The 20,061-nt window shown below is 42.9% G+C and overlaps 2 protein-coding genes across 4 annotated transcripts in view; one reads left to right on the top strand and one right to left on the bottom strand.

The window, feature by feature from the left end:
- Positions 1-9,656, top strand: part of JAK1 (Janus kinase 1) — a 122,767-nt gene extending 113,111 nt beyond the window's left edge. For both annotated transcript variants that reach the window (XM_053921356.2, XM_053921358.2), the window contains 8 exons: positions 648-798; positions 927-1,021; positions 3,352-3,544; positions 4,298-4,422; positions 4,799-4,971; positions 6,454-6,571; positions 7,269-7,379; positions 7,997-9,656. In XM_053921356.2, coding sequence (XP_053777331.1) covers positions 648-798; positions 927-1,021; positions 3,352-3,544; positions 4,298-4,422; positions 4,799-4,971; positions 6,454-6,571; positions 7,269-7,379; positions 7,997-8,092 — 1,062 coding nt within the window. In that variant the 3' untranslated portion in view covers positions 8,093-9,656. The remainder of the gene's footprint in view (positions 1-647; positions 799-926; positions 1,022-3,351; positions 3,545-4,297; positions 4,423-4,798; positions 4,972-6,453; positions 6,572-7,268; positions 7,380-7,996) is intronic.
- RAVER2 (ribonucleoprotein, PTB binding 2) overlaps positions 9,026-20,061 on the bottom strand; it is an 84,743-nt gene continuing 73,707 nt past the window's right edge. For both annotated transcript variants that reach the window (XM_053921363.2, XM_053921364.2), the window contains exon 12: positions 9,026-11,855. In XM_053921363.2, coding sequence (XP_053777338.1) covers positions 11,709-11,855 — 147 coding nt within the window. In that variant the 3' untranslated portion in view covers positions 9,026-11,708. The remainder of the gene's footprint in view (positions 11,856-20,061) is intronic.

The raw sequence follows: 20,061 nt of genomic DNA, 5'->3' as shown, positions 1-20,061 counted from the left end.
GAAAGACCATTGAAAAATATACCACACTTAAAGAAAATAGCTATCACCATGTTCTTGTAACTCCGGACTACTATTTAACACTTTGTCACACTGTCTTCCAGTCTGTTTATCTCTCTTTTTTAAACGAAATTGGGACCTTGCTAGATATAGTTACATATGCTATATATTTTCATTTAATATTGATTACTATCTTATGTGATTAGATAAGTTTTACAATTTTACAGATTTAATGTAAGTTGATTGCTCTTTTGAACTCTTAATTTGTAATGTTCTAATTCTTCAGGATATGCTTTGACGTATAAATCTTGGCTTATATCTGATTTATTTCCAAGTCATACAATAATTTGAATTAATGAGTCAGAGGGTTTGAAGAATCTGGAGATTTTTATACATATTTCAAACTGTATTCCGGAAAGGTTGCATAGCTTTACTGGAAAGCAGCCTGCTTGGTTTCAGCTAATTTTAGTATCAGATCTTCCCAAGCTAGAAGAAGGCAGCCGTAACACACAGGCTTACGAAGTCTGAGCAGATCTTACCTTTGAGCAGAGCTGTTGGAAATCAAAGGAGGGGTTGGTTACCCCCCCAGCCTGGGGCTGACAGGTTTGTGGCTGGTTCCTTCTTTCTTCCATGTAGTCCTCTTTTTACAGAAAGAGAGATTCTACGAGAGCCGGTGCCGACCAGTGACACCATCTTGTAAGGAGCTGGCTGACCTTATGACCCGCTGCATGAACTATGACCCCAATCAGAGGCCCTTTTTCCGAGCCATCATGAGAGACATCAATAAGCTGGAAGAGCAGAGTAAGACACTGCCTTGCGCTATATAACCAGGTCGCCAACGCCCCAGAGAGCTGTTGGGGCGGCCGGGATAACTCGGAGCCTGCAAGTGACAGTCACGTCTTTCTGATGTTTTCCTTTTCCCCCCTTAGATCCAGACATTGTTTCAGAAAAAAAGCCAGCAACCGAGGTGGATCCCACACATTTTGAAAAGCGGTTCTTAAAGAGGATCCGTGACTTGGGAGAGGCAAGTTACATCCTAGCACCCTGCTGACCACCTCACCTCTATGTGCATTTAAAGCAGCTCTCCATTCTTTCTCATTCGGGGTCAAAGTTTTTATAAGTATCTGTTGCGTTTCCTTTGGGCCACTCATATCACAAGGAATTATGTCACTCATGTAGCGACAGCATGCACATGTGGCTGTAGATGCACACAGGACATCCTCTCGAAGGGACAGAGAATGGAAAGGGAGCAATACGGGGGAGTAGGTAGGTACAGGTGTGATGGAAACAGAAAAGCTCTGTCCTGTGCGGCTGCTTGAGGGAGGGATGCATTTACTACCCAGAATGCCAATGTCAGCTTTCCTTTGGACCTCAAATGAGAATTTCCTAACGGTTCACATGATAGAGAAGATACTTGGGTTTGCATCTTCATGCAGATTTTTCTGTAGCTCAGTTAGGTATACAAGGCTCTGTCCTGCCTTGAGTCTCCATGGTGTGCCAGGCTATGTGCTGGGCATTTGTGAGCACAGTGTCCCTAGCTCCTCACAGTACCCTGAGGGTTTACTACTACTGTATACTTTGAGCACCTCCGGACCAGCTCAAGAGATCTGGTGACTGGGCCAGCATCACTGTCAAATGGCTTTGCCGGGATCTGATCCCACCTTCCAAAGACTCCTCACGCGGTGCTCGTTGCAGCTACCCTGTGGTGCCTCTGCTGTGGGATGGGCCTGTGGCTCTCCAGGAACGCCGCAGTGGTCCTACTTGTCCAGAAAACCCTTCATTTCCTTTGGGTTACATTTTCATGGAAACTGGATTGGGCGTCGGTTCTCCAGTCACATACTTTCCTCGTCGCAGCTCAGTAACGGGATGGCACGTGAGGACGTGGCTGTAGTGATGGGGCAGAAGCGGCAGGGGCAGCCACTGTGAGGGCCGGCTGTGCCATTCACCCCGGCCTCTGGGGAAGCTGCATGGGCAGCAAGCCTCATCTTTTTTGTTGGTTTGGTTTTAAATTGGAAAAATCTGACATGTAACATTATGTGAATTTAAGGTGTGTAGTGTGTGTTACTTTGACACATATATATTGTAATATGGCTGCCCATGTAATTGTGTTACCACATTACTTACAGTATTGTCTGTGTTCAGTGTGCTGTACATTAAATCTCTGTGACTATTTTAGTACCTGTTACAAGTTCGTACCCTTGAAAGGCATCAGTTTCAACATCCCCCGCCACTTATTTCCTGGTAACTACTGTTTCACTGTGTTTTGTTTTTTTAAGCAGCGATAGCACACACTGTTTGTTTTTCTCTAATCTGACTTGTTACGCATAATGTGCTCAGGATCCATTCATAATCCTCCTTTCTGAGGGCTGAGTACTCCTCCACTGTTGTGTGTACGGCACCTTGTTTACCCATTCTTCCATCGATGGACATTGGGGCTTCTTTCTGTATCGTGGCTATTGTGAATAGGGCTGTGGGAAACATGGGGTGCAGATACCTTTTAACTCCTTTTTCATTTCCTTTGGGCACACTCCCAGAAGTGGAATTGCCGGATCCTATGGATCTATTTTTAATTTTTTTGAGGAGTCTGCCTGTTGTTTTCCATAGAGTCGGACTGATGCACCGTCTCACCAGTAGTGCGAATGGGCTCCCTCTTGTCACCCTCACCTGCAGCTGGCGTTGCATTGTCTCGGTGACGACGGCCGCTCTGGCCGATGTGAAGTGATAGCTCATTGTGGGTTTTATTTGCACCTCCTGTGACATTAAGCATCTTGTCATGTTCCTGTTAGCCATTTTGATGTCCTCTTTGGAAAGTATTTAATTCTTTTGCCCATTTTTTAATCAGGTTGTTCAGGGGTTTTTTTTTAAATTGTGTAAGTTAAGTTCTTTATGTGTTTTGGGTATTAAACTCTTATCCAATATATGGTTTGCAGAAAGTTCTCCCATTCTGTAGACTGCCTTTTCATTTTGTTAATTGTTTCTTTTGCTGTGCAGACGCTTTTGAGTTTGATGTCCCTTTGTTGATTTTTGTTTTTGTAGTTTGGGCTTTTGACGTCATGTACAGAAAACTATTTCCAATACCAATATTGATGGACTTCTTCCCTACTTTTTCTTCTGCGAGTTTTATGGTGTCAGGTCTTCTGTATAAGTCCGATCCATTTCGAGTTCATTTGTGTGAGTGCTATGAGGTAGGGGTCTGATTTTGTTCTACAGGTGTTTCCAGTTTCCCCAGCACCGTTTAGTGAACAGATACCCTTTCCCCGGTGGGTGTTCTTGAGGCCACTGTGCCTCATCTTCTGGGTTCCTGCTGGCCTAGGCTGGGCCTCTCTAATCAGATAGCTGCATCTTTCCCTCCAGGGCCACTTTGGGAAGGTTGAACTCTGCCGTTATGACCCTGAAGGGGACAATACAGGGGAGCAAGTGGCTGTCAAATCTCTGAAGCCTGAGAGTGGAGGTAACCACATAGCTGACCTGAAGAAGGAGATCGAAATCTTAAGGAACCTGTATCATGAGAACATTGTGAAGTACAAAGGCATCTGCACAGAAGATGGTACGTTGTGCAAAGGAAGGTTTTGTTAAAGACTGAGTGGGGTCCTAAGGGCCAGTACTGAATTGGCAGTGCCCGTGACTTTACCTGGCCACCCTGGACGTGTGCTAGCTCATGGCCTCCATGAGCTCTAGGACTTTGAAGTCCTGTGCACTGTGACACCCCTTAGCAGCTGCAGGGCTCCCAGGGAAGCTGCTCAGCCTCTCGCTCAGCCAGGGGCTGATTGCAGCATTGTCTCCCCAGGCGGCTCCCCTGGTTCACACCGGGGACTGATCTTCACCCATTCACATATTGGCACCTGGGGCACATGGGCCACACAAAACTGATAGCCACCCCTCCCCAGTCTTGCAATTGAACACTAGCCAGGACACTTTGTTTTCTAGTTGTCTCAATGAAGGTGGCAAATAGTATTTACTAATAAGTGTGTCTATCTGAAAGCCAGCACAGGACTCCTGTTGTACTTTAAAATTGGTAGTGAAATGATGTGGCTTCTATTTTTTTTAAAAAATATCACTGTATGACCTCAGTGAATGCTGACGACGCTGGGGTAGGTACACAAGTGTGGCCGACCCTGTTCACTGCTGAGGGCCCAGAGGCTGTGGGGCTGGAGAGATTGAGTGACTTGCCCGTCATTCAGATGTGATGCTGAAGTCGTTTCAGGTCCCATTTCTCCAGGTCCTGTGCCTTCCACCCTCCCGTAGTTCCTTCCTTTGGGAACCTCGTACTGATGGGTTTTTGTTTTTTTTTTAAATTCAGGAGGAAATGGTATCAAGCTCATCATGGAATTTCTGCCTTCGGGAAGCCTTAAGGAATATCTTCCAAAGAATAAGAACAAAATTAACCTCAAACAGCAGTTAAAATACGCCGTTCAGATTTGTAAGGTAAAAATAAACAAATAATAAAAAAGCATGTTAAAGATTAAAAAACCAGGCACTCAGTCCTGGGTAAATGGTTTGTAATTAAGATTTTCCAATAATTGCATTGAGTTAATTTTGCTCTACATGATTTGGATGAACAATTAGCCTTTACTAAAAAACTGAACTGATTTGTTAAGTATAGCTGATTTAAATGTGTTTTTCTTTGAATCAGGTTGGTTGTACTATTTTTGCATAAAGTAAAAACCAAAAGAAAAAAATCAGTGATATGTGAAGTGACATTGTAATTTCATTATAGTGTTTTTGCTATGAAGTGATAACACAAAATCCAGTCTGCACTGACCTTCAGCAATACACTCTGCCTTTACGTCTCTCCTTCCAGGGGATGGACTATTTGGGTTCACGGCAGTATGTCCACCGGGACTTAGCAGCGAGAAACGTCCTTGTTGAGAGTGAGCACCAAGTGAAAATCGGAGACTTTGGTTTAACCAAAGCAATCGAAACCGACAAGGAGTACTACACCGTCAAGGATGACCGGGACAGCCCTGTGTTTTGGTAACTGAATTAAGAGTTTGATTTCATCCGTGTTTCACAGGGTTGCTGCTGTTTCATAGGGTCAGAAAGAACTTAGGACATTTGGAATTGATTGATCTTTGCTTTCAAGAAATAGCTTTTGGGCTGTGTTTACAGAAAGCAACCCACAGAGAAATGCCTGAGCTTTGTATGACACCATCTTCCAAGGAGTAGAGAAATCTAATCAGCTTTCGGTCTCTAGCCTCCCAGGAGAGGGCATTGGTCCAGCACAGTTCTCAGAACTGTTAGCAGCTGGAGTAGGCACATCCACGCAGAGGCAGGGCAGGCAGGAGAAGGGGAAGCAGTGAGGGGACGAAGTAGGCACAGACAGGTGCGAGGAGATCCTGGACAGAGCAGCGCAAAGTCCAGGGGAAAGCTGGCCATCTCCTCATGAATCACCAAAGTACCCAGGTCAGAATGCCATGCTCTGACTTGCTCCCGTCTGCCTGGGACACTCTCCAGGAGAGAAGTTGTTAAGGGTCCACTCCATACCCCATTACCCCCGTAAAACTAATCACACCTGGGAGGTACACCCTGCAGACACACAAACATAGAGCTCTCCCACCCACAGAGCCTAAACCTTCATTCATTCACTGAACACATATGTGTCCAGACACACACAAGCAGTCCGAATTTAATGGGTGAGGCAGCCAATTTCGTGATACTGTAAGTATAGGGGCTTCAGACTTGGGTTTCTGGAAGTTCTAACTATAAAACCTTAAGAGTTCCACAGGGCTTTGTAAAGACGTCAGGAGAAGGCATGTGTGACTCACAGGATGAGGCAAGAGCAGTGGCTGTCCAGGAACTGACATCAGCCTGAGGGTGGCTGCAGTGTGGGCAGGAGGTCTGTCTGTGGGGGTGGGCTAAGGCAGAACACTGGAAGCTGAGTTGCAGTGCTCGGGCACCATCCCAAGAGCTTTGGGTTGCCCCTGGGGAGGGGGGATGTTGGGATGGGGCTTTTGTTTTAAAAAGATCACTGTGGAATGGAGAGTTGTTAAGATTGGAGCCAGAGTCTGGCTGAGCTAGAGCCAGTGATGGTGTGAAGTAGGATAGTGACAGGGCTTTAGGTGAGTAGGTTAAAGTACTTAGGAAATCGGATATGGGGGTGCCTCAGTTGCTGGCTTAGGTGCTTGGGTATCATTCATCAGAACTGCTGACACCGGAGGAGGACTGGGCAGGGAGGTCCCTGCTGACTCACTCTGAGCCACAGGCAAATAGTCCGGGGCTTGTAGTCAGGTGCGTCCGCTTCCTCCACAAGGAGAGCGCAGATCACCTCACTGTTGTTTTGGAGCCAGTCTGTACTTCTGAAAGCAGCCGCCGAAAGCGATTCCTACATACTTACGTGTCTTAGAATACGCAATTCTAAGAAAAATCAAAGGTGGTTTTTCTGAGTTACTCTGTGAGGTGTTTGTTGAAATACCCTTCCCAGGGAATGGAGTTTCCTGTCTGTCCTTTCTTTTTTAGGTATGCTCCGGAGTGTTTAATTCAGTGTAAGTTTTATATCGCCTCTGACGTCTGGTCTTTCGGAGTGACTCTGCATGAGCTGCTTACGTACTGTGATTCAGACTCCAGTCCCATGGCGGTAAGTTGTACTCGTCTTCATTTGAACCTAGCACCCCATCAAATCTGAACGTCCTCTGCTTTGTGAGTTTTGTCCTGCAATAGAATCCAGCCAGTGTGTTGCTTTCCGTTTAGCTTGTTTGTTATTTGATACACTTACTTGTGCCTCTGTCGAGTCTTGCTTTCACAGGGATTCCAGAGTTCTCTAAGAAAATCCTGACTTTCTTTTTATTTTTTAATCCTCACCTGAGGATGTTTTTACTGATTTTGAGAGAGAGAGAGAGAGAGAGAGAAAGATTGATCAGTTGCCTCCAGGATGCGCCCTGACCGGGAATTGAACCCACAACCTTTGGGTTTCCAGGATAACTGCTCAAACCAACTGAGCCACCTGGCCAGGGTGAACAGCCCTGACGTCCAAGGGTCTAAACTGTGTGAAGGAGCACTGGGTAGGAGCCTTGTCTGAGCCTCCCATGTTCCTAAATGAGGTCATTCTCCCTGGAAAAGGCTCCTCAACCAGAAGGAATGGTTGGCTGATCCTGAGAGGTTGTAGGCTTATTGGCAAAAGCCAAAAAGGATTTTGGACTTTCATTGCAAGTTCCTAAGGAGAAAAGCCATTTTATTATTTTAATTTCCAGTTAATTCTAGTAATTTCACCTTAATCTATTTGTGTTTATATAAATATGTGCAAAGTAAAACTTTTTTTTTTTTAACTCACATAGCTGTTCCTGAAAATGATAGGCCCCACTCACGGCCAGATGACAGTAACAAGACTTGTGAACACATTAAAAGAAGGAAAACGTTTGCCTTGTCCACCTAACTGTCCAGATGAGGTATTTATGGGTTGGGCCACTTCACAGTTATAAAACTCAATTTTTATTATGTTTCACAGCTTGAGTTATCCAGCAAGGGATGGATGGGGGTGGGAAGAGCAGGAAGGAGTAGCAAATTCCTTTAAAATCATTTTCTGAAGCTGAATTTCAGTAAGATTTTTGAGAAATCATCTTTGGGCCAGATGACAGCCACAAATTAGGTTCAAAGCAAGGATTCCCTCCAAAAGTAGTCTCATCACCGAAAGTACCCCAAAGGAGCATGTGTTGGTGTAGCGTGGTTGTGACAAATACCTGTAACTGCATTTTGTGTAGAAGTTCATCCCACTTATGAACAGCATTTAGGGCCTAAAGTGAGATATAACTTTACCCTTAAATTGGTTTATGGTATTAATGACCTGAATTTTTTAAAGGTCATTTAACCCATGAGCTTCTCAAATGTTAAAATATTTATGAACTATAGTTGTGACATTCTATTTTAAATTATTCTAATACTTGTTATCTGGCCTTAAGTCATTTATATTTCCAAAATTTTCTTAGTTTTGATGATGTATCTGTTGTAATTTTTTATAAAGCTCCCAAATCTAACATTTTATTGTTACTGTTTTTTCTTTTTACAGGTTTATCAACTTATGAGAAAATGCTGGGAATTCCAACCATCTAATCGGACAACCTTTCAGAACCTCATCGAAGGATTTGAAGCACTTTTAAAATAAGGAGCATGAATAACATTTAAAACCCGCTGTGTATCAAGCCCTCCCCTCCCCTAAAAAAAATACCAAGCCATTTAAAAAAATTTTAATGGAAAAACCGTTTTCTGTCTAAAAAGATACTTGGTACGTATCTATGTATAAGGCACACTGCGGTGTGTAACACATGTAAGTACTCCCTCTTTATTTGTCACTGTCACTGGTGCCAAGTTTAACCACCACCCAAATACTCGAACGCACGCTTTCCTTCGGAAAGGCTGTGCCGCATCCCATCTGGCTGGCTCACCATCACAACTGCATACCAGATTGCCTTCTCCCACCTGCCAGGTGATTTTAAATGTTCTTCTGGCACATAGATCAAAGACTAATGGACTTAGTTGATACTCTAACATGTCCTGAAATTTCATCATCTATACAGTGATAGACCAAGCATTCTTGAAATACTCAGATACCAGATACCAGTTAGCATACTGTTGTTCCTATACAAAGCTGAGTGTATTCTTCTCACCAGTAGGACTTAAAACTTTGAATTGTTTCTTCAGTGGCTTAGCTCCTGTCCCCTTGGGTGACCTGTGGTACCTGCTTTTTTTTTTTTTTTTTTTTTGAGAGAACTGGTTGTACCCAGGGGGACAGCTATGGGATAGATCTTCGCTGCATGATGTCACTCTTGAGAACTAAGCCTGCGCCAGTGCTTTCCCACACAGTGTCCCTGTAATCAGATTGGATTCGGAGAACCTGGATGCTCTGTACGTGCTTTTACGAAATGTCAATATGTGTATCCTTTCATAACTCCGCCACTTCGGGGCGAGCTGTTCCAGCAGTGGTTCTGGAGGCGGCATGCAGCCGGTCAGAATGTACACCATATACATTGCACTGTTCATAGAGAGTTTCAGTACTTACTATCCATCTACAAGAGACGCTCACTATTTTGACCATCACCCTAGGGCAGTGATTTTCAACCTTTTCATCTCATGGCACACATGAGCTAATTACTAAAATCCTACGGCACACACCAAAAAATGTAAAAATTACATACGATTTTGATTCATTCACACTGGACAGCTGTTGTTGTGTTGGCTGTTGTCATTTCTGTATTTGACAATCTTAAGGGGAAAGAGGTCAGTGCCCCCATCTACGTAGTCAGGGATTGCATGCTTTAAAAACTCTTTCCCACTGGTTGAAAACCGCTGCCCTATGGCATAAAACTTGAAGGAAACGATCCTGCTAGAAGCACTATGGAGTCCTGGCTCCACTGGACAGTTTCCAGTTTGCTTGGGGGGAGCGGGGTAATCAAAGATGCCTGCTCTGTGATTCAGTGTGAGCCGTAAGCTCTTCACGGTCGAGAGTCTGAAAAACCGTTAATGTTGTCTAGCATTTGTTTGACATCATTCTTTTTCACCTATTGAGCCTGAAACCAGAGTTCTGAATTGATTCAATGGCAGCAGTAAACCTGCCGTTGAAATTTGTCCGATGACCCTGCATCACCAGTGTGTCTGTCTGTGTCAAACCTGTGGCCACTCTGTATGCACTTTGTTTACTCTTTATACAAATAAATATACGATAGACTTCACGTGCAGATGCCTTTTAATATTAAGACTCCATTTTCAAAGCATTTCAAAGAGTTTGTTTACTTGGAAAAATAACAGTGTGGACTTTGGGAGGGTTGGTAATGTCCTTATTGCTAACAACAGGTGATTCGTACTTATCTGTTACGTCCATGACAGCGGGGCCCAGGGCGGGACAGACGGCAGCTCCACGTGGGCCGTAAGCCAACACAGCTTTCTTTCCACCTCTTCCCACTTTCACTTGGCAGCTCTTAGTTAAAATTCATCTTCTACAATCACAGAGGCGTGACTAAGCACTGAAGCAGCTTAATGCAACGGGAAAACAGGAAGAGTGCAGAGCGTGGAGACGCCGTTACTCGTCTGCCGAGTCATAAATGCGTGATGCCTGCCCTGATCAGTTACTTATAGGGAGTGTACTTCTTATAGTTGTCATTTCCCGAAAGAGGTTAATATGTGCAATAAATTAGACCAAGTAATATTCTTTACAAATCATACAACATGTGCACCAATTTTTAACTTCATAATTAAAACAGGATACTGTTTATCATGGTCAAAAACAGTAAGTCCCCCAAATTACAAAATATTTAACGATCTGAGTTCAAAAAGACTGTGATCATTGGGGCCCCTAAACTCCTAATCATCAATTACAGTCTCATAACAAGGAGCAAACATGGTTTTAGATGACAAAAAGTTTCTCATGCATTTAATACCAAAGTCCTCAGGAAATGGTGATGTCAAAAGTTATAAACAGTTCAGCCTAACATACTACAGAAGAGTAAGAGACAAAGCAGAGAGTGAGGTAAAAGCTTATTCGCTTAAAATGGTTATAAATACTGTTACTCTATTAAGACTCCTTCAGAAAGGGCAGTATTGACTGCTTCACTGTAATATTGTGGAAATAATGCATTTAATGATCAAAATAGGCCCTGTTCTATAATTTGATCATCACTATCTTATGCCATGGAATGAGACAGAAACGTATGTTCCTTGCCACTTACAAATCAGCTGCAAAAGTTCGAGTTCGTTCTTTAGGTGAAGTAGAAGGAAGAGGCAGTTAGTACCGCTAGGTCAGGGGTCAGCACACTCTGTACAGGGCCAGAGAGGAAACCCGTTAGGTTTCGCAGGCCTTGTAGTCGCTGTCACGGCCGTGCAGCTCTGCCGCCGCGGCGCAGAAGCAACCTTAGACACTGTATGGATGAGCATGGCTGTGTTCCAATGAAGTTGCGTGTGTGGGCACATCTGAACTTCATAGAATTTTAAAGTCATAAAATTGTCATTTTCCTGCCAACCATTTAAAAATGTAAACATCATTCTTAGCTTGTAGTCTATACAAAAAACAGGTGGAGGACTGAATTTAACCTCAGGGTGTGGTTTGCCACCCCCTGAAATTAGATCACCACAGCTACTGTTGTTAAAATACCTTGTTTTTCTCCACAAAAGGCATAAATGGTTAGTAACAGATTAAAAGAAAAGACTCCGTGGTACTGTATGCCTGGGCGTCACTAGCCTCCGTGGGTGGGCCTACATCACGGGGCTGGTGGGGGGGTCACTTAGTTTGCACGTAGAGCATTCCTGCATTACCACTGCTGCACTTCGTACTCGTACTCCTAGAGTGCTAAGGAGAAGTTCTAGAAATCTATAAATGAGATTACTTCTAGGGAATGTAAATAGAAATGCACACTGGCTTGTAAAAATTCATTCTTCTAAGGCCTAGGAAACAAGACCGTTTCCTATTTATTGCTTCAAAGTTTCATATATGGTGTCAAAATTATTCCCGGTCCTAAAACAAGGAATACTGTTAATTTCTGCAATGGACTATAAGTTAATACCGCATTGATTAAGATGCATCTAATTCTAGTGGAAAATGTCCTCAACTGATACTGATGTCTCTTCTTATTGCTACTTACTTTCCATTTGGCAATTTTGCCTGCTGCGCAACACAGTTCCTTCTGGGGGATTACAAACCCGTATTTAAAGGATATGGGTAGTATGAATGTAGTTAAGGCAGCGATGAACAGCAGAGAACCTTGTGAGGTTATGTAAGCAGAGAACTTAACTCAGTACACGCGCTTCTTTTTTAAGTAGGTCTCCATGTAATACGCTCCTGCGCCCTGAGAATGCTGCTCAGCAAATTCCACTGACCCGCCTTCTGGGGCAGAGATGAGATAGGATGAGCCTCGCTTGTCATTTCTTAAAGATGACACCTATGAGAAAAAGAAACCATAGTTAATGCTAAAATCTAAATTGCAATTGGATTATTTGTTAAACGTGTATAAGAAAAGCCATTCTACTTCTGACTTGGTGTAAAAACAGAGTAACGGGATAAATAACAAAGCTATCGAAGTAGTACACGAACTTTTTTGTTAAATTAGATTTTAAAGTTTCTGTATCAAAATCACTTGTGGAACGTTTGCAAATTACAAACCAGCCTCTCAGTGCCCTCTCGCCAATGCCAACATTTGGGGGAAAGAAAGCGAGGAGATACTGCTGTTGCTTCTGCTGCTTGTGTGTATTTCAGCCCCTCTGGATCAGAGCACCAACACCCGGTACCAGTATCCCTCTGAGGAAGGGGAGTGGCTAAGAAATTGAGTTGCCTGTTAAATTAGATGTTAAGTTCATCTAGTAATAAAAGTAGCAAGAGACCTCATAGGTGTAAAAACTGGCAAAAGATGTCAATGAAAACAGTGATGAATTCTAGCGAGCAACGTGAATCCAAACTTTAGAAATTTAATGGTAGAATTGCAGACTTCCAGGCTGTGTCACAGAGATTGTGCTGTGGGAGCGTTTCTGATGAGGCCACACTGTTCCTCACAAGCAGTCACAGGAATCAATACAATGAATCAGACTGTGTAGCACAACCCTGTGAATCCCTAATCCCTCTTATTTTTAGCTTTTACAAATACTACGTGTGATAATCTTGCTGCAGCAGAGTTATGTAACAATATACAAGAATGCAGAAATTACACTATAGGGAAAGCTCCCAGCAATGCAGAAAAGCATTACAATGAAAATGACAATGGTCACAATTTTTAAAATGGGGGACGGACGATGAGCCTGCAACAACTCCTTAGAGATCAAGTTCTCATTCATGGTAAGGAGAGGGATGAGGAGGAGCTGCCCGACACAGTGACAGAAGCAGTTACTGGGTGCTCTCCTTCCATGGACTCGCCAAATGTACAGCTGCACACGGGACAATTCCCTCTGCGAGATCCAGAAACTCGCTGAGCTAATACGACACATGGGCTGAGAAAATGCCCACCCAGGAATGGGTAGGAAAGGCTGAGACAGACTTGCCATAAATCCCACCCCAGCACAGCACCATACATCTGGGAGTGAACCCCCACCTTCTAGTTCTGAGGAGTGAAGGGTCTGGACTTCACATCTAGGTGCCTCAACTTCTAAGGTTCCCCCTACTGGAGTGATGAGCTCCCAAAACACCTAGCTCTGAAATCCAGCAGGTGTTCATTGGGATCCACAAGACCTAGCAAACAAGCAATTCTTCATGGGTGTGTAATTTACTCACAGGCCCTTCAACTCAAGGCTCAACATGGGGGCACGAAGCAACTCACTCATCTCCCAAGTCTTTCCCCGAAAGCGGTTTATTTGTGTACCTTAAACACTACCAGGCTTCTAATCTAGCAGGCCCCGGAGGCTAGCTGTGATTTTCCCTAGAGACCACATCTTCCCCTTCTTCCAATCCACCACTCCAAGTCACAAGTATCTCTGTGGGAGGAGCTTGTACCTATATCTGTGCCTATTACAGCTGCCACCCAAGAGGTGTCCCCAGATCACCCAGCCTGGAGAGCCAGTGGGCTTTCATCCATGAGTCCCACAGGACTGTAACAATTTCTGATGGGCACAGGAGCAACCTCCCCCTTAGCCCCACCCCAGTGTCAGACACCAGGGCCCAGCACAGAGACCAGGCAAAAATGCTCATCTACATTTCTCCCTGGGAAGGACCACTACATAACTTCTCAGCTGCTGCCTGAGGAGCAAGATAAGGAACAGAGGAAATGTAAAAGAATCAGAAAACAACAAAGTGGCAATAAGTACATGTGTATTGATAATTATATGTAAATGGATTAAATTCACCAATCAAAAGATGCAGAGTGGCTGAATGGGTTAAAAAACAAGACCCATCTACAGGGTTCCACATAAAAAGTCCCACTTCAGATCTCAGGACACACAGACTGTGGATGGAAAGTCTTCCGTGCCAACGGAAACAAAAGGAGGCTGAAGTAACTATACATATGTCAGACATAGTAGACTTTAGAGAGTAATTTGAATAAGATATAGGAAGTTGTTACACAGTGATAGAAAGTCAATCTATAAGTCAATAGGTGCAGAAAAAGCACTTGAAAAAAATTCAGCACCTTTTCATGATTAAAAACTCTTAACAAAGTGGCTATAAAGGGAATGTGCCTCAACGTGACATAGGCCATGTGTGACAAGCTCACAGGTAACATCTTACTCAACAGTGAAAAGCTGAAAGCTTTTCTTCTAAGATTAGGAACAAAACACAGATACCCATTTTTGCCATTTTTATTCAACCTAGTTTTGGAAGCCTTAGCCAGAGCAATTAAGCAAGAAAAAGAAAAAAAAAAAAAAGCATCCAAACTGTCACTATTTGTAGATGGCATGATGTTATATGAAGAGCCCCTAAATACTCCACGGATAAACAGAGTAAATGATTTCAGTGCAGTTACAAGATACTAAATCGATATATGAAAATTAGTTGCTTTCTATACACTAATAATGACAGAAAGAGAAACTAAGAAAATCTCATTTACAATACCATCAAGAATAAAAAATACAGGAATAAATTTGATTAAGGAGATGAAAATCTATACCCTGAGAAGTACAAATATATAAACTGAAGAAGACACAAATAAATGAAAAGATAGTCCGTATTCATAGATTGGAAGAACATTATTAAAATGTCCATGCTATCCAAAGTATTCTACAGATTCGACAGAATCCCTATCAAAATTCCAAAGGCATTTTTCACAGAACTAGAACAAATAACCCTAAAATGTGTATGGAACCACAAAAGACTCCGGGTAGCCAAAGCAATCTTGCAAAGCAACAAATTTGGAGGTGTCCCACATCTTGACCTCAAACTATAGTACAAAGCTATAGTAATCAAAACAGTATGGTATAAAAAACACAGCCGCAAAGGTCTGTTTATACCATGGAATAGCACAGAAAGGCCAGAAATAAATCTACACATAAATGGTCAATTAATTTATGATTAAGGAGCCAAGACTGTACAATGGGTAAGGACAGTCTCTTCAATAAAAGAAAAAACTACTGAGAAAACCAAACAGCTGCGTGCAAAAGAACGAAACTGACCCTGCCGCACAGCATACACCAACATTAACTCAAATGGAATGAATACATGAACATAAGACCTGAAAAACACAAAACTCCTACAGAAAAATATAGGCAGTAAGTTCCTAGACATCAGTCTTTGCAATGGTTTTTTGGATTTAACACCAAAAATAAAGGCAAAAAAAGCAACAACAACAACAACAACAACAAAGAAGTAGGACTAAGTCAAACTAAAAAGCTTCTGCACAGCAAAAGAAATGATCAAGAAAATGAAAAGGCAACCTACCAAACGGGAGAAAATGTTTGCAAATCACATATCTGATAAGGGGTTAATGTCCAAAATACACATATACGGTTCAATAGCATAAACACAATCTGATCACGTAAAATGGGTGCAGGATCTGAACAGACATTGTTCCAGAGAAGACATACAGATGACCAACACGTACTTGGAAAGGTACTCAGCATCACTAACTATGAGGGAAATGCAACTCAAAACTCCAACGAAATACCACCTCGCATCTGTCAGAATGACTACCGTTTTTTAAAAAGGAAGTGAAGTCCTGGCGAGGATGTACAGGAAAGGGAAAGCCTGTGCCTTGTTAGTGAGAATGTCAACTGGAGCAGCCACTGTGGAGAACAGTATGGAGTTCCTCGAAGAATTAAACACAGTTATCAGATGACCCAGCAATCCCACTTCTAGGCAGTGAACCCAAAGGAAACACAACGATATATGCACTCCCAGTTCAGTGCAGCATCATGTGCTATAGCGAAGACACTGAAGTAGCGTAAGTGGCCCTCAACGGGTGACAGATGGGTACATGTAATGGAACATTATTCTGCCATAAATAGGAAATGTTGCTATTTGTGACAACCTGGATGGACTTGAGGGAATTATGCTAAGTCAAATAAGCCAAAGACAAATACTACGTGCCCTGGCTGGGTGGCTTGGTTGGTTGGAGCGCTGTCCCATACACCAGAAAGCTGTGAGCTTGATTCCCGGTCAGGGCACATGCCTAGGTGGCAGGTTCCATCTCTGGTCCCGGCACGCACAGGAGGCAAACGATTGATGTTTCTCACATCAATGTTTTTCTCTCTTTCCCCCTCCCTCTCTCTTTAAAATTAACAAACATATCCTCGGGTGAGGATTTTTAAAAAAGACAAATACTACATGATCTCACTTATATGTGAGATCTAAAGACCAAAACCAAAGCAAACCAAGCTCACATTACAGAGAACAGGTTGCTGGTCGCCGGAGGTGGCGGGGGTGGGGGTGCGGTGGGGGATGAGTAACTGCGGTCAGAAGGTACAGATTTTCAGTTACAAGATAGACGAAGCCCTGGGAATGTAATGTACAGCATGGTGACTATGATCAATACTACCACACTGTGTATTTGAAAGTTGCTAAGAGAATACGTTAAAAGCTTTCATCACAAGACAAAAATCTGACACTATGCACGGTGGTGGATGTTAAGTAGATTTGCTGTTGTGATCATTTTGCAATCTATACAAATATCGAGTCGTTATGTTGTACACCTGAAACTAATACAGTGTCACACGTCAATTATATCTCAACTTTAAAAAAGATTCCACCCTGGTGAAGGGCTGCCTGCAGCAAAAATGTAGGCCCAGCTACTCAGCCGGAGCCTCTTCACCCTCAGTCCTCTCCGCCCTTCTCAAGCCGCTTCGCCGCTCCGCTCAGCTGCCGTCTGCCCTCGAGTCCCTTTGCTGGTCTGCTGACCCTTCTGCACGCTGCGCGGTGCTCTCACACTATCAGACCCGTGGCTTCAGGTGCAAAGAATTCCTTTTCTTACTAGTTTTCTTCCATTAATAAACAGTCCATTAAAATAGCTTCATTTTGAAAACCTACTTGTTTTATAAGCTAATTCATTTACCAAAAATAAGAGGGAGAGAAACCATAAACACCTTACTCTGGGATCCAGAGATTTCATACAGTTAATTCTCTTCCCTGATTCTTCCTGCTCTTTGCTCGTGGGTGTTTCACATATTGGTATAAAGCAAAGCAACAACCCAGATCTGCCTTTTTCTATACCACTTTATCTTCAGAGGCCAGGTAAGACATTTATTAGATGCTTTCACTCAAAAGGATTTCCCAGATGTGCTACCCCATTCTCAGTAAGATCCAACTGAGCCGTATGAGATCAGCAAAAATCTTCACCAAAGCAGCTCAGGAAAGTCTTAGTAAGCAGAAGTGAAAATGGTGTCACCATAGCCCTGATGACACTGGGAGGGAGGTAATTCTTCCGATGCGTTCTATCAAAGATACCCAATTTTCACTGCGAGGACTGTTGGGTTAAATGAGGAATGATGATAGTTACAATTTTTGAAACAAAGCTCAGTGTTCTGGGAGAAATAAATCTGTAACAAAGAAACAATAAAAAAGAGAAAATAAAACCACAAAAGAGGGAAAGGGATATAAAGCGAGCACACACTTTTCCTTGTTTCGTACTTGCAGGGCACAGGCTCCTGTTCTTCCACAGACCCTCCACGGCTCTGGGCTGTGTGCTGTGGGGTTACCTAGAGGGACAGACGTTGAACAGGGCCCTGCAGGAGCGCGTGCCCTGGCAGGACAAATAGGAAAAGCACAAACTCTAGTTCTAACGGGAGGATGCCACCACGCCAAAAGAGAAATGGAGGTGCAGTGCTAAAGCTTTCTCGGAGAAGGGAAATGGGAGAGGAGGGCTGGCGAGGTATGGACAAAGGCTTCGTGGGTGAGTTAGTATTTGGAGGCGAGGTCAGATACGGACCTGAGGAGACTGGGCGAGACCCTTCTAGGAGAAAGGAAACACCTGAGCAAAGGCAGGTGGCAGGAGAGCACGGCACGCAGTCGCTGGTCCACAGCCGAGGGTAATGGCAAGTGAGATTGCAAAGGCAAGCTGGCCTCGGTCACGGAAAGGCTGGAATGCCTGGCTTAGGATTACAAACAGGGAAGGAGATGTTTGGTCCCGGAATATGGAAAGACTAGTAACTGGCCCCATGAAAAATGTGGCAATGGAGGACACAGGCATGAGGTGGTCTCTGCAGTCGGCTGCTGAACGTACCCATGCGGTTTGTGTGTGCATGCGGGCAAACACACATTACATGTGATTTTAAATTTTGGTTAAAATTTTACATGGAATATACAGATGAGAAGGAACCAAGTGGTATACTTTGAAATTCTGGGAGAAAACCTATTGCAACGGGCATTCATGCTTTAGTCACTGAGGAACAGACAGACACCGAGGGTGCTAGAATAATCTACTTCTGCACGTCTAATTTTCAGGAGGAAATCACACTGACCAAATAGCTGACCTGAATGTAGGACCTGTACTACACTTAGATAGTAAAATTTGATCAGGCTCATCCGTCACCAGTCCAAAATAAAGGTATTTCTTTATCATTAATGCTGTTCCAAAAAGAATATAACCAGTTAGCATGTAGCCATGTGAATACAAAATCAAATTAGTTTTCAGAAAATTCTGCCTCTGCTGAGGCCTCCTCAGCCTAACCTTTCCTAAGCGTCATCTCCTTAGCGGAGTCGGATTGGGAGGAGAAGCTAAAGGGAACTACTGCACCGCTGCTTCTAGAGCCTCGGCCAGACAGACGGTCAGTACCTTCCTCAGAGTTTCCAGTTCGGCGTTTCGACTTCATACCAAGAAACAGGAATTAACTCGATTATCTTTTTTGCATTATTTAGCACAGTTCATTTCTAAAATTTGATTTAAATATAATTTCCCCATTGTTAAAAATGGTTTTAAACCAACATGCTTCATTTTGTGATATTAATAATGAAAAACTTCTCTCTCATGTATACATGTTTTCAATTTTCATATTAAATTCTGCTTGTCAAGTACCTGCCTTTCTTCATATGAGTAATATCAAGTCTCAACTGTGACTTTAATAACTGATCCTCCAAAATAGCACTTTTCAACTGGTGTGCCACAAGAATTGTTAAAACATGCAACACCTGACTATTTTAGTCAGGGGCATTGACCACTTTTCCCTTAGATTGTCAAATAAATAAATAACAGCCAGTGCAACAACAGTCATCCATTCTGAATGAATCAAAATTATACCTATTTTTGTCAGATAGGCAAAAGTATGACATCCTTTTTGGTGAGCCGCAGCATTTTAGTAGTTAGTTTGTGTGTGCCACGATACAACAATGTGGAAAATTGCTGCTCTAAAACACATTACACCACACTCGAAAAAATGAAAAGTTGATCACCGCCTCACTAGTTTGGGTAAACCAAGTTGTACAAAGCATGTAGCTTAAGTTGAAGTCTGTTTCATAAACACTTTTTAAAAATCATACACATTAAAATTCTTTGAAAAATAGTATGTCAGGGTAGCAAAACTGCCTTCATATTTATACCGCATATTGTCCTTTAATAACTTTCTTTGAACACTTAAAAGGCTGGTTTCTAAACCAAAGATTTTCAAGTAATGAGGGTAAGTTTAAATAAATTTCAACAATTTGCTTTCCTTAATTAAAATTTTTAGCAAAAATCATTTTTTAAAAGTGCTTTCCAAATTACTGTCCAGGATTAATATAGAAATGATCTGTGGTTCCATAATTATTGTTTAGAGTGGGTTGTTTTTAAAAATGTTTATATAGTTGGTGTTTGTCACAAGTTTGGGGCGTAGCACAGTCCACACAAAAATCTTTTTGGCAAGGCTCACTGCACTCTTTTCCCACTAGATGGCAGCATCAGGCCATATACGAAATCAGGCGGGCCTTTTCGTTCATTTTTTTGTTTCTTCTTCTTCCCTCATCACACCGTCGCGTTCAGGCGTTCTGGGGTTGATTCACTAGAAAAGGCAGCCAGCTTCCTGGCAGGAAAGCTGCCTTGCTAGAGCAAGGCAAGATTACAACAGACAGGTAGACAGCATTCTCCTGCTGGACAGCATACCAGACAGCGACTCTGTGGCCAGCGGAACCGACACGTGAAGCAGCTGAGATCATTCTTACATTATTCTTTATGTCAACGATTTTCAACTGTTGTGCTGCAAGAATTTTTAAAACACATCTCACCTGACTATTTAGTCAGGGGCACTGACCTAATAATTTAATAAACA

This window comes from Desmodus rotundus, chromosome 3 (assembly GCF_022682495.2).
Source record: "Desmodus rotundus isolate HL8 chromosome 3, HLdesRot8A.1, whole genome shotgun sequence".
In the NCBI taxonomy this organism is placed as follows: Eukaryota; Metazoa; Chordata; class Mammalia; order Chiroptera; family Phyllostomidae; genus Desmodus; species Desmodus rotundus.
The sequence above is the reverse complement of the archived record's forward strand: the minus strand, read 5'-3'. Positions and strand labels throughout refer to the sequence as shown.